Raw genomic sequence first — 26102 nt, forward strand, 5'->3', positions numbered from 1 at the left:
ATCCGGTATTAGAGGAGGCATATCAGTAGAGATATAAACAAGCTGTCTTAAGTTGCTCAAAGTTAAAGTTTCACCTGTCAGAGCTTGAGATATCTGCGTCTTAGACTTTTTACCATCACCCCTAAGTTAAGGAGTGTCTGTTGTGGGGCTCAGAGTGTTGATGAAATTGAGAGAAATCTATCTTTCTGCTGTCAGATATAACACAACTACTTTGTTCCAATCAAGTATTCCCCCTGAGAATTGCAAATAACAGTTTCCGGTGAGCAGCAATGATATTGAGGTTATTTTTAGGGGGCACAATCAAAATCTGTACATTTTAGTATCAAATGTCTCTGAATTTTGGCATACACATCTGAAACCATCAGGTTTGCTGGATATCATCAAAGATGCTCATTATTCAATAAATCAAGGCAATGGCATCATTTTGATTTGTCAGCACAAAAAAAGAAATTCACCTGAGATATGTAGCTTTATATCAAATTTCAATTTCAATTTCAATCAATTTAAGCATTTCCCACCTTAAAAACAAATCAAGATTCATCTTCAAAAGAGGAAACTTTATAGAGTGTACTTTTCATATTAAATACATTTTAACAATTCTTTAATAAAAAGCCAATCGTTTGCCCGTTTTTGTGCTCAATTTTTTGCCTTTTAAAAGTTATACATCTTAAATCCCTGATTAATCATCCAGTTTGTTGTTTCTCTTACCCAGCATAAAAGATGCAACTGCGACAAGGACTCCAATTAGGATCTTTCCCATTTTGATGTGTCGGTTTGGTTCCTGGCTTTTCGGCTTAGAGAAAAAGATCCTGTGATGGGATACTGTGTGAAGTGAGACTGAGGAGCCTGCTTGGTGGGGCCTGAGATTTATACCTGGAGACAGGTGATGGGAGGGTGTGAAAAAGGCGGGGGGTTCAAGTCTTCTGTCTTCAACTTCACCTTGGGGGAAGTGTCACTGAGAGCAGAAAATGGGGTAGGGCTTAATTGAAAACCAAGTGTTGTACAAACTGACCCCACCTGTCGGGCAAGTCACAGAATGAGTCATTCATGTGTGACCGAATCACAAGGTTTAAACATTTGCACAATAAAGAAGAGCTCAGTCACATAAAAACACTTCAGTTAGTTTAAAAATACACATTAAAATAATTTCTAAGACCAAAACTTGATAATTTCTAGTCTTTTTCATTTATTACAGCAATAAAAAACAAGAATAATTTAGTAAGTTATTATGTATAAAATGGAAGGGCACCAAATGTTCCTATTTCCCTGAGCTTTACAATAAGGGAGTCTACATACGCCATTAACATCTTCTTGTATGTTTGTATCTGTCATCAGGATTCAAATTATTATTATTCCTAATACATTTTGTCTCACATTTTCTATCTTACATATGATTTATATGATGACAATCAGAGTCAACCCGTTGTTTTTAACAATATTGTCACCTATGACATTGTTTCTGTTTCATTCTAAAAAATTAAAGCATTGTCTTGACATCAGTTGTAAAATATTAATGAACTAAAAAAACAGTACTGATATATATAACCTTGAGTTCTTAGAAATTAAATATACTTCATATAGTCTATTTGTATATCGGCTATACAGCCTGTTGTAGTTTTTTATGTTTTATGTGTTTCAGTCATATAAAGATGGTGTGTAGTCACCATATCTCCTGCTTTTAAGAAGAACCCTAGATACTCCAGAGGATACACTGGATGAAGGGATAGTTTTTATAATACCCTAAGACACTTTTATCCAAAGCAACGTACATCAGAGAGTAAGTAAAACAAAAGCAAGGATCTAGAGAGGAGGAAAACGATGTCAGTATGTGCAAATGAACAGTTTTAAGTCTGATCGGACACTAATGCTGACAGGCAGTGCACAGAGGCAAAGCACAACATTGACAGCTGTTCTTGGGAGCTCAATCAATATAGAAACCATCTTAAAATCATGGTTATCAAACAAAAACCATCGTCATTACCATCATCATCAATAATAATTAGGTTGTGTTGTCTTTGGTTGTGGTGTCTTGATTTGGTTTTGTTGTCTTTGGTTGTATTGTCTTGATTTGGTTGTCTTGATTTGGTTGTGTTGTCTTAATTTGGTTGTGGTGTCTTTGGTTGTGTTGTCTTGATTTGGTTATGTTGTCTTTGGTTGTGTTGTCTTGATTTGGTTGTCTTGATTTGGTTGTGTTGTCTTGATTTGGTTGTCTTGATTTGGTTGTGTTGTCTTTGGTTGTGATGTCTTGATTTGGTTGTGTTGTCGTTGGTTGTGATGTCTTGATTTGGTTGTCTTGATTTGGTTGTGTTGTCTTTGGTTGTGTTGTCTTGATTTGGTTGTGTTGTCTTTGGTTGTGTTGTCTTGATTTGGTTGTGTTGTCTTTGGTTGTGTTGTCTTAATTTGGTTGTGGTGTCTTTGGTTGTGTTGTCTTGATTTGGTTACGTTGTCTTTGGTTGTGTTGTCTTGATTTGGTTGTCTTGATTTGGTGGTGTTGTCTTTGGTTGTGATGTCTTGATTTGGTTGTGTTGTCGTTGGTTGTGATGTCTTTATTTGGTTGTCTTGATTTGGTTGTGTTGTCGTTGGTTGTGTTGTCTTGATTTGGTTGTGATGTCTTGATTTGGTTGTCTTGATTTGGTTGTGTTGTCTTTGGTTGTGATGTCTTGATTTGGTTGTGTTGTCTTTGGTTGTGATGTCTTGATTTGGTTGTGATGTCTTAATTTGGTTGTCTTGATTTGGTTGTGTTGTCTTTGGTTGTGTTGTCTTGATTTGGTTGTGTTGTCTTTGGTTGTGGTGTCTTGATTTGGTTGTGATGTCTTGATTTGGTTGTCTTGATTTGGTTGTGTTGTCTTTGGTTGTGTTGTCTTGATTTGGTTGTGTTGTCTTTGGTTGTGGTGTCTTGATTTGGTTGTCTTGATTTGGTTGTGTTGTCTTTGGTTGTGGTGTTTTTGATTTAGTTGTGTTGTCTTTGGTTGTGGTGTCTTGATTTGGTTGTGTTGTCTTTGGTTATGGTGTCTTGATTTGGTTGTGGTGTCTTTGGTTGTGTTGTCTTGATTTAGTTGTCTTGATTTGGTTGTGGTGTCTTGATTTGGTTGTGGTGTCTTTGGTTGTGTTGTCTTGATTCGGTTGTCTTGATTTGGTTATGGTGTCTTGATTTGGTCATGTTGTCTTTGGTTGTGGTGTCTTGATTTGGTTGTGGTGTCTTTGGTTGTGTTGTCTTGATTTAGTTGTCTTGATTTGGTTATGGTGTCTTGATTTGGTTGTGGTGTCTTTGGTTGTGGTGTCTTGATTCGGTTGTCTTGATTTGGTTATGGTGTCTTGATTTGGTCATGTTGTCTTTGGTTGTGGTGTCTTGATTTGGTTGTCTTGATTTGGTTGTGGTGTCTTTGGTTGTGTTGTCTTGATTTGGTTGTCTTGATTTGGTTGTGTTGTCTTGATTTGGTTGTGTTGTCTTTGGTTGTGGTGTCTTGATTTGGTTGTCTTGATTTGGTTGTGTTGTCTTTGGTTGTGGTGTTTTTGATTTAGTTGTGTTGTCTTTGGTTGTGGTGTCTTGATTTGGTTGTGTTGTCTTTGGTTATGGTGTCTTGATTTGGTTGTGGTGTCTTTGGTTGTGTTGTCTTGATTTAGTTGTCTTGATTTGGTTGTGGTGTCTTGATTTGTTGTGGTGTCTTTGGTTGTGTTGTCTTGATTCGGTTGTCTTGATTTGGTTATGGTGTCTTGATTTGGTCATGTTGTCTTTGGTTGTGGTGTCTTGATTTGGTTGTGGTGTCTTTGGTTGTGTTGTCTTGATTTAGTTGTCTTGATTTGGTTATGGTGTCTTGATTTGGTTGTGGTGTCTTTGGTTGTGGTGTCTTGATTCGGTTGTCTTGATTTGGTTATGGTGTCTTGATTTGGTCATGTTGTCTTTGGTTGTGGTGTCTTGATTTGGTTGTCTTGATTTGGTTGTGGTGTCTTTGGTTGTGTTGTCTTGATTTGGTTGTCTTGATTTGGTTGTGTTGTCTTGATTTGGTTGTGTTGTCGTTGGTTGTGATGTCTTGATTTGGTTGTCTTGATTTGGTTGTGTTGTCTTTGGTTGTGATGTCTTGATTTGGTTGTGATGTCTTAATTTGGTTGTGATGTCTTAATTTGGTTGTCTTGATTTGGTTGTGTTGTCTTTGGTTGTGTTGTCTTAATTTGGTTGTGTTGTCTTTGGTTGTGTTGTCTTGATTTGGTTGTGTTGTCTTTGGTTGTGTTGTCTTAATTTGGTTGTGGTGTCTTTGGTTGTGTTGTCTTGATTTGGTTGTGTTGTCTTTGGTTGTGTTGTCTTGATTTGGTTGTGTTGTCTTTGGTTGTGATGTCTTAATTTGGTTGTGTTGTCTTTGGTTGTGATGTCTTGATTTGGTTGTGTTGTCTTTGGTTATGGTGTCTTGATTTGGTTGTGGTGTCTTTGGTTGTGTTGTCTTGATTTAGTTGTCTTGATTTGGTTATGGTGTCTTGATTTGGTTGTGTTGTCTTGATTTGGTTGTGTTGTCTTTGGTTGTGTTGTCTTTGGTTGTGTTGTCTTTGGTTATGGTGTCTTGATTTGGTTATGGTGTCTTGATTTGGTTGTGTTGTCTTGATTTGGTTGGGTTGTCTTTGGTTGTGTTGTCTTTGGTTGTGGTGTCTTTGGTTGTGGTGACTTTGGTTGTGTTGTCTTGATTTGGTTGTCTTGATTTGGTTGGGTTGTCTTTGGTTGTGGTGTCTTTGGTTGTGTTGTCTTGATTTGGTTGTCTTGATTTGGTTGTGGTGTCTTTGGTTGTGTTGTCTTGATTTAGTTGTCTTGATTTGGTTATGGTGTCTTGATTTGGTTGTGGTGTCTTTGGTTGTGTTGTCTTGATTCGGTTGTCTTGATTTGGTTATGGTGTCTTGATTTGGTCATGTTGTCTTTGGTTGTGGTGTCTTGATTTGGTTGTCTTGATTTGGTTGTGGTGTCTTTGGTTGTGTTGTCTTGATTTGGTTGTCTTGATTTGGTTGTGGTGTCTTTGGTTGTGTTGTCTTGATTTGGTTGTCTTGATTTGGTTGTGGTGTCTTTGGTTGTGTTGTCTTGATTTGGTTGTCTTGATTTGGTTGTGTTGTCTTGATTTGGTTGTGTTGTCTTGATTTGGTTGTCTTGATTTGGTTATGGTGTCTTCATTTGGTTGTGTTGTCTTTGGTTGTGGTGTCCTGATTTGGTTGTGGAGTCTTGGTTTAATTATGGTGTCTTGATTTGGTTGTGTTGTCTTTGGTAATGGTGTCTTGATTCTGTTGTGGTCTGTTGATTTGGATGTGTTGTCTTTGGTTATGGTGTCTTGATTTAGTTGTGGAGTCTTGATCTGGTTATGTTGTCTTGATGTGGTTGTGTTGTCTTTGGTTGTGGTGTCTTGATTTGGTTATGTTGTCTTGATTTAGTTATGGTGTCTTGATTTGGTTGTGTTGTCTTTGGTTATGCTGTCTTGATTTGGTTATGTTGTCTTGATTTGGTTGTGTTGTCTTTGGTTGTGTTGTCTTTGGTTGTGGTGTCTTGATTTGGTTATGTTGTCTTGATTTGGTTGTGGTGTCTTGATTTAGTTATGGTGTCTTGATTTGGTTATGTTGTCTTGATTCGGTTGTGTTGTCTTTGGTTGTGTTGTCTTCGGTTGTGGTGTCTTGATATGGTTATGGTGACTTGATTTGGTTGTGGTGTCTTGATTTGGTTATGTTGTCTTGATTTGGTTGTGGTGTCTTGATTTAGTTATGGTGTCTTGATTTGGTTATGTTGTCTTTGGTTGTGTTGTCTTTGGTTGTGGTGTCTTGATTTGGTTATGTTTGGTTGGTTGACTTTGTTGATGGTTATTTTCTGCAGCAGTTGTTTTCTTAACGCTCCTGGGAGGATTGTTTTGGTTGGTTATGGAGCTCACTTAAACTTATACTAATATCGTTAAATGGTTTACAAAAGCAAACAAGACCTTAAGATAGAAGATATTTTCTTCTGTGAAGCTATTCTTATCGTTACTTTTTTTTTTATTCGGTTGGTGTCATTTTCTACAGCCAAGATTCAGAGTTAGGGATACATTTGACGGTTCAAACTTGGCAGAAGGAGATTTTTCATCAGTAAACATGACTTACACAAGCACAGGACAAGATCAGTGAAGAGATAAGAGGTCAAACTTTGCCCCCTTGAGGTGACAAACATTCAGAATGAGGGAACACCAGTAACACCACACGCTGTTATTCCCACCAGTTTGGATTTTTATTGCATTATTCAAATTGTCTACATTCCCAGTTTCACAAAAAAACAATCCAGAAACACATTTCTGTTCAGGAAACGCAAAGTTTTGATTTTAGAAACCGTATGATAAAGGTCAGACATTTTCCAAATTGCTGCCATGTTGATATCGTTTCAATATCTGCAAACAAAATAGTCCATTTAAATCCCCTTCCCTGCAGTTTTATATACATTCATAGCTAGCAAGATAAACTATAGCTTTTACCCGACAGTTAATGTGCAGTGTGGATTTGACACAATAATCAAAAATCAAACAAAAAGGTTGATGGATATTTGTGTCAGAAAACAAGAACAAAATACAAAATAACAGACAAAAGCCAAGGGACAATTTTACAGGTTAGCTTAACATTTACAAAGTGAACAGGAAGCAAAACACAATAAATGAAATGATTAGGAATAGAAATATTCATAAGAGCTCTGATATAGACATCTCATTCAGGTTTCTTAAAAATGGTGTTACAGTGGGTCAAAGTTAATGAATTCTGGGACTAGTTCAGAAGTATGAAAAGTGCGCTCATTCCGCTCTTTGTTGCATGGAGTTAGATACAATCCATACTACTTTTTTGTGTGCATCTTAAACATTATAAATACAAGAAAAACAGCGATCCAATATGCGGTCTGCCACATTCAGAGCCAGTTCATTAGCTAGGAGAATAATGTTTTCATCGGTCAGAGCCAGGCTAGCGCTTTCCAGTAGATATGCTAATTTAAGCTAACTGTAATGGAGTGTCATATTTAACAAATCTTCAAACAAATATACTGTAAGCCCATTTTTAAAGTGACTGCTCAAGCTGTAATGAAACTAAAGTACAAAAACTGTTAAGTCCCACACATGAATCAGCTGGTCACACTTTTAATCATCATAACTTTGAATTTTTTCCCATTCAGAATGTTGCATGATGTTTAATTAAAAAAGATAAGCACGAGCATATTTTTCTTCAAAAAAACCTTTATTTTCACATCATTGTATTGTCTCGTGATTCACATAGTAAAGTAAAAGGATAAATAAATTGTGATAACAAAAAACAAAGCAAAACAACGACTGGAAGATTTATGAACTCAATGTTTCCCTGAAACATGCCATTGATCTACTCCCAGGATCTGCACACCTTAATTTTGGGTTTGATATAATTTGTCATAGTTACACTGAGTGATCTGACTTGTGAAAAATAAAGAGTGTCACAGCACATGAGGATACAACTTAACCCATATGATCTAAAAGGGTTTCCTTTGGATTGTGCTTCTGATCTCATTTAAACCTCGTTTGGTGGTTTTTGGTACGAATCAGTTTCTGGAGCGACTGGCAGTATTGAGGTATTTTACAGCATGCTTCCCATCACGGAGGCCAACATAGCTGCACCAATGGCGGCGGTGAAGGTCATCTTGGTGGATGGAGCGCCGCTGACCTGGGTTGGGTTGCAGTTGTCTGTTGAGCAGCAGTCAAGTTTAACCTCGTAGGTCACAGGCAGGAGGGATAAGGTGTTGTTGGTTGTTGTGTTGCAGCCAGCAGGCTCCCTGCAGCCCTGAGTGTTGAAGCCCACAGTGCTTGAAACTGATGGGAAAGCTGAGGAGATAAAAAAAAAATGTGTTAGAAGGGGGAGGTAACTTTGTATATTTCATATTATAAATGTAAAGCAGCATACAGGTAAACTACATCGTGCTGGACTGGATCGTGGTCTGTTCTTGTTGTTCTGTGTGTGAGTTTGTCTCTGTGTCACAGGAAGTGATTTGAATCCAATCATGCCTGTGCTGTGGTGTAATGTTTGGATGGAAGAGGTGTGAGGAGATGACTTACATGCTTTCCCAGTGAAGCAGACGCTGGTATTGGTGGAACAGGTTTCCTGTGATAAGCCAACGCAGAAGCCAAGCAGACCATAGCTGCATTGGTTGCAGCTCAGGGAATCCACTGAAACAAACACAAAGGAAACACAAACATTAAAATGAATGATTAAGAAAATAAATGTTTTTTCTGTCTCCATTCTCTTGCCGAGTTCTGAGTTCTAAATGTTCATATCATTGCAGAGTTAATGTTTTTGAACTATCTTTGTTGATGATCCACCCCTAAAGGGATGTACATTGTAAAATTAACTCAGTTTACAAGCTTCCTATTCGTCCCGTGACTAATGAACATCAAATCAATAAATAAAATAAGAAAAACCTTTACGTCGAGTATATTGAACTTTCATAGTATTTGACAAATGTTTGGCAGGCTCCATTACTCCAGTTATTCAAAAAGCTCTCTAATATGACTTTTGATGAAAACACTTCTGAACTCTTTATATTGGCATTGATGTATCTGTAAAAGTCTTTTGTTGACCTTTCATCATGACCTATTGTCAGCTCTTTAAATTCTCAGCGAACATTCTTCTAGGGGAGTCTTAGTGCGACCACACCTTGAGCCAAACAAAAGTCGTAAGGCCCCACCCAAGATTGCTACACAATCAAACTCTGAGTAACATTTCAAGAAGCCATCCTGTTACTTTTAACGTTTTGAAATCTCAAATCGAGAGCAAACCATCCGGTGTCAGAGGAGGCATATCAGTAGAGATACAGAATGCTGTTAGGTGTTTAAGTTTCACCTGTCCAGATATCTGCCTCTTAGACTTTTACCATCACCCCTAAGTTAAGGAGTGTCTGTTGTGGGGCTCAGAGCGTTGATGAAATTGAGAGAAATCTATCTTTCTGCTGTCAGATATAACACAACTACTTTGTTCCAATCAAGTATTCCCCCTGAGAATTGCAAATAACAGTTTTTGGTAAGCAACAATGATTTTTAGGGGGCACAATCAAAATCTGTACATTTTAGTATCAAATGTCTCTGAATTTTGGCATACACATCTGAATCCATCAGGTTTGCTGGATATCATCAAGGATGCTCATTATTAAAAAAAAACAAGGCAATGGCATCATTTTGATTTGTCAGCACATAAAAATAAATTCACCTGAGATATGTAGCTTTATATCAAATTTCTACACTAAAGATTTTATCAATTTAAGCATTTCCCACCTTTAAAAATAATCAAGATTCATCTTCAAAAGAGGAAACTTTATAGAGTGTATTTTTGTCAATATAGCGCTTTCATATTAAATACTTTTTAACAATTATTTTTTTAAAAAAGCCAATCGTTTGCCTGGTTTTTGTTCTTGATTTTTTGCCTTTTAAAAGTTATACATCTTAAATCCCTGATTAATCATCCAGTTTGTTGTTTCTCTTACCCAGCATAAAAGATGCAACTGCGACAAGGACTCCAATTAGGATCTTTCCCATTTTGATGTGTCGGTTTGGTTCCTGGCTTTTCGGCTTAAAGAAAAAGATCCTGTGATGGGATACTGTGTGAAGTGAGACTGAGGAGCCTGCTTGGTGGGGCCTGAGATTTATACCTGGAGACAGGTGATGGGAGGGGTGAAAAAGGCGGGGGGTTCAAGTCTTCTGTCTTCAACTTCACCTCGGGGGAAGTGTCACTGAGAGTAGAAAATGGGGTAGGGCTTAATTGAAAACCAAGTGTTGTACAAACTGACCCCACCTGTCGGGCAAGTCACAGAATGAGTCATTCATGTGTGACTGAATCACAAGGTTTAAACATTTACACCATAAAGAAGAGCTCAGTCACATAAAAAACACTTCAGTTAGTTTAAAAATACACATTAAAATAATTTCTAAGACCAAAACTTGATCATTTCTAGTCTTTTTCATTTATTACAGCAATAAAAAACAAGAATAATTTAGTAAGTTATTATGTATAAAATGGAAGGGCACCAAATGTTCCTACTTAGGACGCTGAAATCAGAGAATATTTAGCATTTTAATTTGAAACTAAATGTGTTTATCAGACTGTTCCCTGAGCTTTACAATAAGGGAGTCTACATACGCCATTAACATCTTCTTGTATGTTTGTATCTGTCATCAGGATTCAAATTACTGGTTAGACTTTGATCAAACTTGATGAACGGATATAGAGAGAGGGCCGAAGAACAAGACATTCAACCCAAACTAGATGAGGATCAAACTCATAAGAAGAAATAACTTGACACCAGACTGTTGTCATGAACAAGCAAACACGTGTCCAAATCACAAACACACAATAACAAACTAGTGGTTGATCAAAACAATGTGATATCTATGATGTAACTTCAAATCAGACATCACTTTCATGCCAAAACCAGTAATGTCTCCCCACCATGGAGCACTGAAACCTGAGGAACCAGTCAGTCTTGCAGGACTGCATTGAGGTGACAAACATTCAGAATGAGGGAACCAAATCACACCAGTAACACCACGCGCCGTTATTCCCACCAGTTTGGATTTTTATTGCATTATTCAAATTGTCTACATTCTCAGTTTCACAAAAAACAATCCAGAAACACATTTCTGTTCAGGAAACGCAAAGTTTTGATTTTAGAAACCGTTTGATAAAGGTCAGACATTTTCTAAATTGCTGCCATGTTGATATCATTTCAATATCTGCAAACAAAATAGTCAATTTAAATCCCCTTCCCTGCAGTTTTATATACATTCATAGCTAGCAAGATAAACTATAGCTTTTACCCGACAGTTAAGTATTAATGTGCAGTGTGGATTTGACACAATAATCAAAAATCAAACAAAAAGGTTGATGGATATTTGTGTCAGAAAACAAGAACAAAATACAAAATAACAGACAAAAGCCAAGGGACAGTTTTACAGGTTAGCTTAACATTTACAAAGTGAACAGGAAGCAAAACACAATAAATGAAATGATTAGGAATAGAAATATTCATAAGAGCTCTGATATAGACATCTCATTCAGGTTTCTTAAAAATGGTGTTACAGTGGGTCAAAGTTAATGAATTCTGGGACTAGTTCAGAAGTATGAAAAGTGCGCTCATTCCGCTCTTTGTTGCATGGAGTTAGATACAATCCATACTATTTTTTTGTGTGCATCTTAAACATTATAAATATAAGAAAAACAGCGATCCAATATGCGGTCTGCCACATTCAGAGCCAGTTCATTAGCTAGGAGAATAATGTTTTCATCGGTCAGAGCCAGGCTAGCGCTTTCCAGTAGATATGCTAATTTAAGCTAACTGTAATGGAGTGTCATATTTAACAAATCTTCAAACAAATATACTGTAAGCCCATTTTTAAAGTGACTGCTCAAGCTGTAATGAAACTAATTCAGGTTCACGCACATGATCTAGCTAGTGACACTTTTAATCATCATAACTTTTAATTTTTTCCCATTTAGAATTGGGATGGTTCACTGATTAATCTTAAAATATGTTTTAAAAGAAAGGAAAAGTTTGAACTGATGTACACGTGTGTTAAATAAAAAGAGAACGATGCACCTCAAAGACAGTAAAGTCAAGACCCATGTGTGTGTGTGTGTGTGTGTGTGTGTGTGTGTGTGTGTGTGTGTGTGTGTGTGTGTGTGTGTGTGTGTGTGTGTGTGTGTGTGTTTATGTGTGTTTCCACTCCGTCATCCTGCGCTGCGTTTTTTGTCAAACCAGGATGTTGGCCACATACAGAGCAGTGATGGTGGTGAGGGTCAGGCTCAGCCCGGTGGACCCGGGCAGACCTGGGGCGGCGTTGCACAGATCCGAGTCGCAGCACGTCTTCGTCAGGCTGTAGACGGTGGAGTTGGAGTCAGAGTTCGGGAAGTTCACCTCTTTGGTCTTGTTGCACTCAGCCACTTTTAGACAGCCCTTCGTGGTGATATCCAGAAAGCCGGCTGTGAAAAGACAGCAAAAACAAGCATTGTCAGTGTTGATTGCTGTTTGTGGTTGACTGAAATATTTTGGCTTCAGTTACTCGTAAAGTGCTTTGTTGTTGGCTGTTGGCTGAAGACCTTGTAACTCCAGTTTGTCCAACTTTCAAGCTACAATAGAAAAGGCTTGAAACATTTTGATCTCCATGTTATGCCTGATGTTGCACCTCAGCTTTTCTAAGGTCACAGTATACCACGCTCTATTGGCGCTTAGCCTATTGCTTCACTCAACCAATCAAAGGAAACTGTTCCCGACTTCACCTTATACAGGCCTTTCAAATTGTATTTAAAGGCTTAATATGTGATTTTTCACACTTAAATATAATAGAAATCAAGTATATCCTCTGAAAATAACTCTGAGTCATGACTGTCTACAATGGGTGTAACACCCGAGTCCCACTGTCTGTGATGTTTTCAGAGTCCTATCTTCAGTTTGTTTACATCGCCCAGATGGCCGGCTGACTCCTCCCCTCGTGTATAAAAGTTGTTTAATTGAGGGACTAGAGAAAAGAAGAATAACATACTGTACTCACTGCTTAACTGTGTTTCTAGATCACGCTCATTTCAGGTAAATTTACATGCAGTGTGAAGATACCAGCATAATAAAGATCGCTAGCATTAGCATGCTAACACAACAATGCAGCGCGAGTTGTTTTTGTTTTCATGCTGGTGCTCAAGGGCGACATCTGCTGGATCAAAAAAAAAAACCAATCACATAAAGCCTTTAATAATAAGATTAAAGCCAAATCTTTGCTAGTTTTAATAGAGTGGAGATATACAAGTGCTCTAACATATTTCAGGTTGTTTGCAAAGATTGCTTTCACATTACAGGTAACCATACATTTACTTTAAATAGTAATATTAAAATCTATTCTTTTAAAAGACCGCTCAGTAACCTTCTAACTATTTCAACGAGGGATCGATCCAGCTTGTTCAGCTCAGCTTTGTGGACATCTGCGATCATAATCGGCTTTTCAAAAATAAAGATAAATAGTTACTTTCAGCCAACCTAAATTGCGTTCAGCTTTTACAACTGCTTATTTGTTAGCTTATTACCATTTAGTTGGTTTATTACCTTCTCCTTTTTAGCTGCGCTTTGATAACATTTAGCAACAGCTGTTTTTAAGCTAACTGTTCCTTTTTTTCCCATAGCCTACTTTAACAGCCCTTTCATTACATTTAGGTCAACTTTTAAGCTAACTTTTAATCTTGTAGTGTCGCTTTTATCAGCCAAACTACTGTAGGCTACTTATCTTTAGCTAATCACTAATTTCATCACTATTAGCTAACAATCTTATCTTCAGCTTTAATCAAAAATATATATATATAAAAAACACGAACTAACTGATTAGCTAACTGTTTGACCAGGTTATATTCCAGCCAACTATCATAACTTCTGATGTTTGAGCAAACTATTATCATAGATTCAGGGGGACTACAATCATATATGAACATTTTCGGTAGAATTGATCGTCTTTTGTTTTCTTTGGGGGGGGGGGGGGGGGGGATTAGCGCATTATGCCTTACTAAATACAGTAAGGTTCCTTTAATATGTCCTTGACTTGGGTTAATAGGCAGCTTACTATTTCACTTCAGTAGTTAATAAGTTGAACTCTCAACAATCGTTCTCAACACCTCGCAATCTGCAGGAATTTCCCCTGAGGTGAACGTGCTCCTGGATGGGAAATCAATACCTCAAATAACTAGTTAATTTATTTTATTGGCACTGTTGTTGTGACAGAATTTAAAAAATCCTTTTGACAACTGCCAAATGTCCCGGTTTGTTTCCGTTACACTATGTATTTAGAGAATGTAACTGGTGTCGTTTTATGACAGCGATGACAACGTTAGCTCAGGAGAATGTGGTCCAGTTAGATTTTTAACTTCTGAGCTCCTTACCTGCCGTCCCTTTACCACTGAAGCAGTGGTCTCCGCTGTCACACGTCTTCTTAGTGGTGATGCACAGGTTGAAGATGCCAAGTTTGCAATTGTAGCACTGCAGGGCTTGACCTGGAAACATTAAGAGAGAAGAGGAGAAAAACAACAGGATTAGTGTTTAGAGCTTTTAAACAACCCTTTAATTAGGAAGTTCAAATGTAGGCAGATACATAGATAGATAGAAAAGGTCTTTGTTGACAACTGAGACCGTTTCTGTGGCAAAAAAAAAAAAAAGGGTCCGATGGTTGTGAGACACGAGTGACCAACAATGACCTCTGCATGGGGGAAGTGTTTTAGTCAAGGTCACAGCAGCTGGATGTTTGTGATTCAATCGTTACTGAAACAGTTTAACCTGAGAGTCAGTGTTCACTTATTCAGTATTATACATGGAGTTAATATGCTATTAATCTCAGAGATAATATTACTGTTTGACTTTTTTTAAACATTTATTTATTTTAAATAGTGCACATTAATGAACACCTTCATGTAAATATGCGAGATTGTAGCAAAAGGCTAATTTCCATCTGTAGTCCCTTGGCAGGTTGTTGGTACACACAAATACAAATGTACATAAAAACCAAACAACTAGTAATGACCAAACAACATAAACTGTACATTAGTTGACAGAGACACAAATAAAGAAGCATAAAAAGTGGCTGTACGATGTCCTGAGAGGTTCAAGTGCCCGCTACAGGAGGTAAAGTGCCGTAGTATTAAAGTGCCGCAGTACTGCACATGATTATGAGGTACTGATGAAAATTGCATGGCCCAAACGACATGACACACATTTAAGTCCTGGTAGAAGAATCCCTGATCTCCTTATACGTGTTCCCATTTTTACACCCATTACTTTTTATTATTATTATTCACCAATTCTTGCAGATACAATTCTCTTATTCCAGATCCTTGTGATGTCACAGTTTGTTTGTTTTTTGTTATTTGTCCTGTGCCAGATTGCTTTCCTTGCATAAAAATGGATGAATGAATGAGGGATTTTGAACTGTGTAAACACGGCATGAACCATTTTTAACTTTACAGCTGTGATTAGTTTCCAGACAGAGACAAACGAGCGCAGACTTCAGATTATATTACCCTGTTTAGAAGCAGTAAACTTAAACCATTAGTTTAAACGATGGGAACACCGAGGTCGCTATATAGACGAGGGTATGTTGACATAAGCTGGTCTTACAGATAACAGGTTAACAAAGGATGCTTTTCAGGACTTTCCAAACCAGTTTGGAGAGTGAGGTCACATGAGGTTTTTTTTTTTTTTTTTTTACAACTGCACAGCAAGCAAACGAGGAAAACCCCCCCGAGCAGCATGTAGTGATGAATCTGAGGCAACCAAATGGATTTTTAAAATTATACAGCGACAATATCAAATAGAGAAATATGTTTCAGGATGTCTTGGCCTCTGCTGCTTCTATCACAAAGAAGATCTGGGCTTCATGTGTCCCTCATGATTTGCAACATGAGCACATTTCAACATTAGCTGTGTTATTATGCAGATATCAACATTCTTATTGATTCAAAATATCATATACATGTAAGGAAAATGTAATGAAGTTAACCAAGGGGCTGCTTAGGCAATGTTCTATCCTGGAAATACAAAGTTCAATGTTTTGAGAGACTGACATTTATGAGATCACGCTGAAGTTAAATCCTCCGCCTAACGTCAGCTGAGATGACAAAGATCGTGTTCTTTTAAGAAACTGATGTGCAAAGTTCATTTAGTAACGTTGCTCAGATAAAGAACATTGAACTTAAACGATACCTGCAAGTTAATTAGAGGCCCTGTTTTATGATAAAGTGGGTTGGACCTTGGACACACTCCAAGCTAAATAAATCAGTCAGTCAGAGCAGTAAAGGCACCTGCCAGTCAGGAGCTGCAAGTTACATAAAAGCTACTTCAGGACATTTTAAATTCTCATGGGATACCCAGGAGTGCTGACACAATCTGCTTTAGTTTAAAATTTATAAATAAAAGACGACATATTCAATGCTGTGTGTTGACTCTGTGACGTAGAGATACTATAGTTTCACTCTGGAGAAACCTGTCGCTCCAGTTATGACATGGCTTAGCCCTCCTGGAGCCGTTCTCTAAAGACATACATACAAGACTTAGATATCCCCCTTTCTTCTTGTGTCATGCATTTAGTTTGTTCAGTGTTAACCAGTTAAAGAGGCTTGTGAAGCGCCTCTAAATGTCTGTGTGTTTACGTGCTTTAATCTGTTTTCTCTACAAGACTGCATTTTTTAGTTTCAAGGGGGCTAAAATCAAATCAACATTAGGTTCGTTCTGTTGCATCGTACTGCTCAGTTATGTGATTTTTTTTCTTTTACTGGGGACTGCTTACGGGGTCAGCTCTAGGTTCCCAAATTTCTAAGAATTTTCTCAAAATTAGGCCCTATGTTCCCACAGGGTAGGGTAAGGGTAAGTTACGCTAACTGATACAAATATATGAAAAAGGAAATGTGGGAAGATAGGCACGCTCCCCTGCTTACAGCAGCATAACAAACAGACTTTAAAGTCAACTCAATCCACATCAACAACGATAACAAATGGCAGTAGTAAGATAACAATGTGAGCGTTGGTATTGGAGGAATGACATCATGCATCACCTTTATTATTTAAAGTCTTGCACAAAGAAAAAAAACAATAGAGACAGGCGTTAAAACAAATGTGCAGCCATATAAAGCTGTATACAGGCATGGAATAAGTTATACTGCACTACAGCACAGACTGATGATAAACAGTTTATAATATGGTGTAAATGGTCCATGACAATCTTGATTCTGAGATAATAAAGTGCAAAGAAAAACATTGGATGAATGATTTCACTATATCTGATTAACTGAAGAATTAAAAAAAAAAGCTCCTTAGATCTATGTCAGATCTGTAGAGATATAGATTTAGATATACACATATTTATTGTGTCGATTGCTCAAATGCAGGAATCAAAAACTTGTGGAAAAGATGGTAACTGCGCATATATGTGCATCAACACTGTGGAGGGTAAACTCTTCTGGTTACAGCCAGAAAGAGAACTGCTATAGTGTAATATATAGTGTATATAACGGCGCTATAGTGTCAATAATACTCAAATGAAATGCTATTTTATTGGTAAATAAATCCAGATATCCGAGTGTATATCTGCGATGAAATGAGCAGATACAGATAGTCAATGGTTGATGCTAATATCGGCTGATCGATTAATCGGTCAGGCTTTGATTTGAGCACTAAATGCGTACTGGCCCTTTAACTGAGACATGCCTTTATTGGACAAAACATGCAACAACATCAGGCTAGTAACAAGAACCGGGATGAGCTTTTATTAAAGTGTTTAAGTTTTTCACCGCACTGTTATCCCGCTGTGAACTTTTCCTATTTAACTTCTGATCATTTTAGCCTCGTTCATTCAGAAACTTATCTGACGTAAACGGATTACACAAGTCTGGACATTTACAAAAATCTTGCTCCACCCCATGCGTATAACACTGTATCTGTCTTTTGATAATATTCAGAATTACAGATACAAACTTGCAAGCAGACTTTTTTTATTTTTAAGAAGAAAAATGGAGGGAAATCAAATAATCTGACATCAGCACAAATTTAAGAGTCTCACATGGAGTTACATAACGAGTCATTTCTCCAGTCAATGGAAGGCTGACGTAAATGTTTCCCTCAAGTTTCTTTCAGCCAGTAGGAATGTTTTTTTCGACTGATCTAAAAGCCTGACTCATACATGGACGTACACTGACTGAAGCACTTTGGTGTACAAAAGCATTGTAACAATCTAATCCTCATAACGTCATATAATTGGAGAAATGATCACATGCACGGGTCATTTTGGCTGTACTGAAAGCCTCAACATCCTGTGGGACAGCCCCATTTCAATCACAATATGTTTGGGGGGGAGACACACCCACACTTTTGAACGCAAACAGCCACACACCCTGTCACGCTGGTTTCGGTTACACCCGAGAGCTCGAGAGGAGCCGCCACTTTTGAGGAACTTCATGGTTCCGCCTTCTAATCCTTAAACTTCACAAAATCATAATCATAAATCAAAAATAAACTTTGTTGTCCAAGTTTGAAACTTTCCAACACAACAGCTTTTTAAAACAATACAATCTTTGGTATTTTAAGGAGTTCTAGTATTGTAAAGTAAGCCAAATCATTTCCAATGTATTTGTGTAGTTCAGATAGTGTGAGCAGTGCCAGTAAAAGTAATGGCATTGAAACAGCTATCAAAATCATTTGAATTTATTAGTATTATAACAAAGTTTAAATTTCTGGCAGCATGACGACCCTGCTTCAAACATATATTTCCATTATGGAAACACAAACTGGCCATTTATCTGACGACAATACCCCCAAAACAGCAGAACAACAGCTTTAAATAGCTCCCTTGCTTACTTTTGTTTATTTATTCATTTGCCAAAGTATATCCTTGAATAATTAAGAAGTCATGTGAGGGCTCAGTGTAGCCACGCCTTAAATCACCACCTCATCACTCTGCAATGCTGACTGACGTGTTGCACACCATCACCTCTTCCTCCTCCTCCTCTCTGCCGTCTCGTCTGAGGATCAGGTCGGACTGGATTTCAGATGATGCCCAGTGTGTCATTTTATCCATCACACACACACACACCATGCAAACCTGTGTTGCCTAAGACTTTTGCCAGCAGAATGAACCACTGTTGTGGCGGGGGACGGTCTGAGGAGGGACCTCAGAGGTGAAGTCACATTTACTTGCAGCAGCCTAAATCCTCATAATTGGTGATCTCCACCTCCCATAATTGCAACAGATTAACTACACGAGCAACACATGTTCCTATAATTATAAAACAGGCTCCGGATAAAAGATGTTGCGGGGTGTACACAAACAGGTGCAGTTAATCACTTTGACAATGGCAGAGGGGATCGGCATGCGCTACATATTTGTTGGATTAATCAATGACGCAGGTGGCTGAGTGACTACCAGGTGACAGTGCACGATGTAACCCTTCAGATTTGCTGGAGTTCAGTTCTTGGTTGTGCCACAGTTAAGAAAAAAAAAGCCCTCTAGCTGTTCATGTGGCATGCTTACACGTCACTCAACACACATTGTGCATTAGAGAGGACACACACACACACACACACACACACACACACACACACACACGGCCAAAAGCAGCAAAACACTCGTTCAACGTAAGTGCTGAAAAATGCCTTAAAACAACAACAAAGTATGTGAGGGGTGGAAGAAGTGATCTTAAGTACAAGGACCAACAACAGAGTGGAAATACTTTCTAACAGGTTGAATTCCTGCATTCATGTTTAAGAGGTGCAGGAGTGGAAGTCAAAGGATAAATTGTGCTGCCAATGTAGAGTCGCCTCTTGTTTGTAAGAGACATAAACAAACATGAGAGGTCAAAAGGTCTCGTCATGTGGAGCACTGCTTCTCTCTCTCGCTGCAACTTTGGGTTAAAGGCTTTATATGTGATGTTTTGATCCAGCAGGTGTCGCCCTTGAGCACCAGCATGAAGCCAAAACAACTGGCGCTGCATTGTTGTGTTAGCATGCTAATGCTAGCGATCTTTATTATGCTGGTATCTTCACACTGCATGTAAATTTACCTGAAATGAGCGTGATCTAGAAACACAGTTAAGCAGTGAGTACAGTATGTTATTCTTCTTTTCTCTAGTCCCTCAATTAAACAACTTTTATACACGAGGGGAGGAGTCAGCCGGCTGTCCTGGCGATGTAAACAAACTGAAGATAGGACTCTGAAAACTCTGAAAATATCACAGACAGTGGGACTCGGGTGTTACACCCATTGTAGACAGTCATGACTCAGAGTTATTTTCAGAGGATATACTTGATTTATATTATATTTAAGAGTGAAAAATCACAGATAAAGACTTTAAACTACGTTTCGTAAAGCTTTGGTACTTTATGTTACAATAGAACGAAGACAGTAACGTTATAAAACACAAGGGAGAAAAATGTTGACAACCTATATTGATAACTTTAAAGAGAAACATAATAATTTAGTTTGAACAGTTTTAAAAATTTTAATTTTGTTAAAGTGTAAATATAATGTGGGGCGCCAGTGGCCTAGTGGGTGATTCATACCCCCCCCCATGTACAGAGGCTATTTTCCTGAATATCATTTCACACTCTCTCCTCGATTTCTGACTCTATCCACTGTCCTGTCTCTTCAATAAAAGGTAGAAAAATAAATCTATTTAATAGTCTTTTAGTGTTTCAAACTAGGCGTAATGAAAAAACGATTTAGGACATGATATCTTTTCTAAAACTCAAGACGAGTTGTAGATTGTGTAGTTGGAGCTTTCAATAAGCCTTTATTTATCTCTACATCAATCAATCAATGTCAGTCTGTGTCTCTGTTCTCATCTGTAGTTTATGAAGCCGTAGTTTATTAATCTGGCAAAATAACATTTCAACAATGTTCAAAATTGGATCTGAGGCTCCGGTAGCCAGGTTGCTATGTCACGTGCTTTAGGCTATAGTCCTCGTCTCGGTGCCCGAGGGTTCAAATCCAACCTTGGCTCTTTGCTGCACGTCATCCCCAACTCTCTTAAGAAATAAACTACATATCCCATAATTCACTCTACCTTTGAGAATTACTTTTGATGATATCCTCACAGTAGATTCTCCAAACTTGTTTTGTTATTTGTGATTAATGATGGATGTGTTTCCATTTCCCTGCTAAAAAATACAATCTGTGTCTTACTCTCGACAGTAAGCTAAGTCTTAAAAAGGTTGACACACTCTCATTTGCAAAAAACACAGAAAGGGGATGTCAAATGTAGTGATTTGCAGTTATTATTTCTTTAACATTGAGCTTAAGGTGCTGCAATTCAACTGGGAAAAAAGGGTATGACTGACTCTGCCTTTGCATTGTTCAGCAGTCTAGTAATGAACAATGTTGATTTGAGGTGTGGTCATGTTACTGAATCAAAGTGCAGACTCAGCCCTGCACTGCCCTCTACAGCTCTATCACTAAAACTACAGATCATGGAGTTTCAGCCCATCAGGTTCATCAAGGAACACAGAATAGAGTCAAACACACAAACAAACAGCAGAATAACTAAATATGTTTCAAAAGGATTTGTTTGGAGGACTAAACATTCAGTTTGAATTAGTATCAAGGAAAATACAATTAATGGAGAGTCTTTCTTTGTGGTGTCCTTACAGCACTCATGACTGTGCTGAGGTTCAGTACCATAGACTTCCACCAGAGGGCATCCCTGTTGCAAAATATGTTCAAATCGTTTGTTTTTAGTGTTTTTTTCCCCTAATGTCAACATGATGTCATTATCTCAACAAGAGCTTTATACCTGTGACTACAGAAACAGCTGAGTTGTCAAAACAAGCTCCAAATATTAATTTTTTTTAAATCCATTTCACCTCTTTCTTTTTAGAAAGAGACCGTCTCCCACTCACTTGGTGGATTAACTTTGAAGGAAACATATGTAAACCTCACAACTTCAATTAGACACACAACTTTGAGTCATGTGCTGTCACATCATCCAACATGTATACAGTATTTGAAATATGACATGTGAACAAGTTCATGAGAAATGTTATGAGGGCATATATGCAAAGCCGCCTCTGGATTCAGATAAATGTCATCCAAACACTAAAACATCTCTGAAGGTGAAGCTAAACACACCTGGGTGGTTCTGGTGTGTTGTGTAAATATCTCGGGTTTGCATTTGGATGCAAGGTGGTTAAAGCTCACAAACAATGTCGACATCTTTGAAGGATGGGAGTATCCAGACTGAGAGGAGCAGCATCAAATTACCTCCTCTGTGTTGCGGACTTTACTTATTTTTTTAACGTTAATAAAACAAAACTTGACAATATTCTTAATTCTGAAAATAATTAAAGTCTGAGAAAGCATAATAATAAGTTAACGATGTAGCCTATACGTTGCATGTAACCTCTTTCCCTTAAAGCCCCCAATTGTTTACTTAGTCTATTAAAAACGTCCGGTACTTTAACTTAATGGTTAGCCTACAGTAATGGATAAAGTTTCTTATAGTCATCGTTTGTTTAATACTTACTTTTGAGTAACTTTGGCCTCGTTTGTCCTCTACTTAGCAAACGGTTTTAACTGATGGTTCATAACCGTTCGGCTTCTTTTTTCCACGTTTTCTAACTAACAGGTAGATACATTTTTCCTCTGTATATGTCCACTACATTGAGCAAACTTTTTCTTCCGTTTGTCCATTACTTTGACTTTCTTGTTCACCTGGTTTTCCACCACTTTAAGCTAACTTATTCTTCCACGAGTCCATTACGTAACGCTAACTCTTACAACTGTCTGTTTTCATCAGTACACTTCTGACCTACAGTTTAGTGTTTTAGCAGCTCAGGTCTAAGGTTTATTGATTAGCGTATGCTTACTACTTTCTATGTGTTTGTTAAAATGTAGCTAAGTGTTAACAAAGTTAAATCAACTGTTTCTTCTAGATTTTCTACTTACGACTTCAAAAAATGTTCCGACATCTGGATTCAAAAGTAACCAGAGACGAAGACGATCACATTTTTTGTCTATTTTTCTTGAAGCTGAAGCTTTGGGAAACCTCTCAGTGGTCTGTAACATGTTGACTTGGAAAACCAAAACACACCGCCATCTGAATCATCGAACTTTCCCCTCAGGGCGGGCACACACACACACACACACACACGCACACACGCACACACACACACACACCCACACACCCACACACCCACACCCACCCTTCCTGCTGGTCACTTAAACGAAGGATATGAAGTCTCAGTATGTTGTTATCTACAAATATGAATCACTTTTTCTGTCACTAACTCCATTTTATCAAAAGAATTTCAGGCTATGAAAAAGGTCGAAGATGTTGCCTGAAAGTGTAAAAACAAATTAGAGATTGGAAAATAGTTCCCGCTACAAAGGGTGTGGTGTGAAACGGGACTCCATGACAGCTGAGCTGAGGGGATCCCGAGAACAAAAATGCTCAACAATAGCCCCAAAACACAAAAGTAGAACAACAAACAGCCCGTATATAGTAAACGCACTCTGCAGACTAGAAGTGGAATTTGAGACTTGTGCAAAGCCTCAAACACAGGGTGAGGAATTTCTCATGAAATGGCTGGCAGGTCGGGACATGATTCAGTCTTTTAATAACGTCTGTGGTACAGAGATGTTCTTTTTCTTTTTCCTTTTTCAAACTAGACTGCCTCACCCCAACCTGTAATAACGACATTAGAGTAAATCATGGGATGTGCACATAGAGCAAAAACACTGCAGCTACTTTGAGTCATCTGTGGGAATCTGGATTTGACATGTTTTGATAAACTTGTTAACAATCTTTATTTTTCTTTTCAATCTATGGGCCTACTTAGAAAATGTGGCAAAAAAAATGCATATCAGTAATCGATTCAAAGTCCTATTTATTCAGATTTCACATTAGTCCAAAGATATTCAGAAGATGAAATCCAATAAGTAAGTTTGGCATTTTAAAATCTAGCCAACAGACTCTTATTTTCAGCTCTGAGTGTTGATTGTTGTTAAACTCACAACATTTAGCTTACCATTTCAACCTGTGTCAATAAACAAATTACACCATTTATTCATCCTCTTTAGCTAATCACTTCTGGTTGTCAAGTTCCCTGAGCGAACCTTTTCACACTTTTAGCTAACCACTTTAGCCCTTTGTTTATGACTTTAAGATAGCTTTTTCAAACTGTGTATGTATACAGTAGCTGACTATTTACCTGCCTCCAGCTAATTATTTGACCTGCTAATTAATTTGTTCAGCGAACAACTTAAACTTTTTATACCGACCAACTTTAATTAACTCAACACATAAACACTTTGTTTGCATGTCAACCAAAAACAGGATAGGCTTATTACCAGGCGGAATTTTTGATGGTCTCTATAAACAACATCCTACATGAAGTAGGGTGTTGTTCGAGACGATGAGGATCATATTCCACAGAGTCAGGAAAACATGTTAAATCATGATAACACAGCATTAACATATCTCCATTCCATATTTTTGCATGTGCATGAAATCATCCTGGAGGGAGGTGTGCATGTCTTGGTCCACTTGTCATTAAGATGTATTTGTGACCACATCAAAAGCAGAGGGAACACACCCAGTCCAAAGAAATCACTCAAACTGCTCTGCACCTTCCAACACTGAGCTCTGCCAGTGAGAACAAATGTTAGGCTGCACATGTCCCAAATCCTCTGAGAGAAAAGTCAAATATTTAAAAGTTTAACTTCAACAAAACGTGTTTGACAGGATTCTGTCCGGAGAGGATGAAAAACTCAGGGAGAGTTCCCCTTGTATTTAAAATAAAATTAGATCATGAATGTAAAACTGAGCCTGGTAGCTTTTTGTAGCCTAAAATCACCAAATTAAGAAACTGAATCCTCAAACTTGTGTCGAATAAAAGTCCCCTTTAAACACAGAAACCTTAAGGACATGAAGTGATAGTTTAAGGTAAACAAACCTGTGTTAAACAAACACCAAACTTCAGGCAGAAAAACACATTTAGATATTTTGTCGGTTAACCTTTCTGTGGTTAAGTTATCTCTGCAATTCCTGTTTTAATAAAAAATAAAAAATAAAATAAAATAAACAGCCTAAATGCGCGTTCAAGTGCTTCGTGATTAAAAAACCTAAAATGAAAACATGCATTTAAAAAATAAACTAAAAACAAGAGTAGGGATATTTTCTTACCGAGAGCAAAGCAGAATCCGACTGCGAAAAGCTGGAGGATAATTCTGTTCATCTTTGCAAACTTTCAACTGGACTTAGCCTTACTGGGAGAACTGGTCTGGCTCCTGTGTGGACCGTTATATTACTGATCAAAAAACTAACTTTTATCCGCCATCTCTGCATTTATAATCTTCTCCTCCCATCCTAAACGTCACCGTTATCCAATCAGAGGAGGTCTTCTGGGAAGTCCACCCAGTTTTTTTTTTTTTTTTTTTTCTTATTTCCGGCTCCCCCACCTGAAGGAGTCACAGGTAGGCTACATGGGAGGAGATGAGCCAGTTAGCAGGGAGGTGACGTTTGGGAAATGAAACAGGTATTACCTTACAGTCCTATTATTGTTTAAAAGGTGGTCAAGGGGAATCTTTATTCAGTGGTGGAAAGATCAAGATTCAAGAATCCATTTATTTGTAATTTTTCTCATGTTTCTGCATAAAAAAAGAAAAAAGAAATGCTGTAGGTTACTCTCAGCCCCGAGCAGAGTGACAGAAGGAAAAACATGAAACAATTCAAATCTTTACATTATTGTGTTGTCTTTTTTTATCCTACGACAATTTTAAATATTCTTCTCCTACGTATTAATTTTAATATCTTGTTGCTTTTGTGTCGTATTTTATTTTTTCATTTTTATACATATTTTTTAATTCTTATTGGTGTGCATTAGTCTCTCATTGATTTTATAAACTATTTTTTTGTCAATAACTTTTCTGAACTCTTGTAAAGCACTTTGAACTGCAATTTAATTTGTCTGAAAGGTGCTATATAAATAAAGTTTGATTGATTGATTGAACATCAATCTACATCAGGGCTAAAATCAGTTCTAAAAGTAAAACAAATACAATAAGAATACCACAGATAATATAAAGTTTTACATTTATTAAAAGTCTGTACTAAAACACAAGTTTATGTAGGCTACATTTTCTTTTGAACCACATCCTTTGAGATCCTTTTTAAGTCTTAAAGCTGTACCTAAAAAAATACAGAAAATGTGTCATCACAGCCTCTCACGGGATGTTTAACACATGACACACACACACGCAGTAGATATTACGTTTGAGTCTAATATCTCCTGTTAAACAGATGACTGCTACAGAACATGCTGTCACTGATCTAAAGTTATAGAAATGATACTTTCAGAGTAAGATTTAACTACACATGTGAGTTCTCTGGAAGCAAAGATAAGGAAAAACTTGACTCTTTCGCTGACTCAGACTTCCTTCAAATCATTTGCAGGTTTTTCCTCAAGGCAAGAAACACGTTTGGATGACAGACACAAGACATTGAAAAAATAACAGATATGAGGAGTCGCTTACTGCCCTGAACTAAAACACAGACTGATCAGATTTTGAGGTTGGGAAATGCTTAAAAATCTGCATTTTCTGAAC

At 37.6% G+C, this 26102-nt stretch overlaps 1 protein-coding gene across 1 annotated transcript; it reads right to left on the reverse strand.

Annotated features, from left to right (window-relative positions):
- Positions 1 to 10543: 10543 nt before the first annotated feature.
- spaca4l (sperm acrosome associated 4 like) lies at positions 10544 to 24839 on the reverse strand. The gene is made up of 3 exons (XM_020660135.3): positions 24682 to 24839; positions 13903 to 14013; positions 10544 to 11967 (listed from the first exon to the last, which is right to left on the reverse strand). Exons 1-3 carry the CDS (start codon positions 24731 to 24733, stop codon positions 11738 to 11740), a joined length of 393 nt encoding a protein of 130 aa, XP_020515791.1. The 5' UTR covers positions 24734 to 24839; the 3' UTR covers positions 10544 to 11737.
- Between the last annotated feature and the right edge of the window lie 1263 nt (positions 24840 to 26102).

The sequence above is a fragment of the Labrus bergylta genome, chromosome 19 (assembly GCF_963930695.1).
Source record: "Labrus bergylta chromosome 19, fLabBer1.1, whole genome shotgun sequence".
In the NCBI taxonomy this organism is placed as follows: Eukaryota; Metazoa; Chordata; class Actinopteri; order Labriformes; family Labridae; genus Labrus; species Labrus bergylta.

Coding starts and splice junctions, on each gene's coding strand:
- spaca4l (XM_020660135.3), bottom strand. CDS start 24,733: ATGAACAGAATTATCCTCCAGCTTTTCGCAGTCGGATTCTGCTTTGCT. Junction 14,014..24,681: donor CGGATTCTGCTTTGCTCTCG/GTAAGAAAATAT, acceptor TAATGTTTCCAG/GTCAAGCCCTGCAGTGCTAC. Junction 11,968..13,902: donor CAGTGGTAAAGGGACGGCAG/GTAAGGAGCTCA, acceptor GTCTTTTCACAG/CCGGCTTTCTGGATATCACC.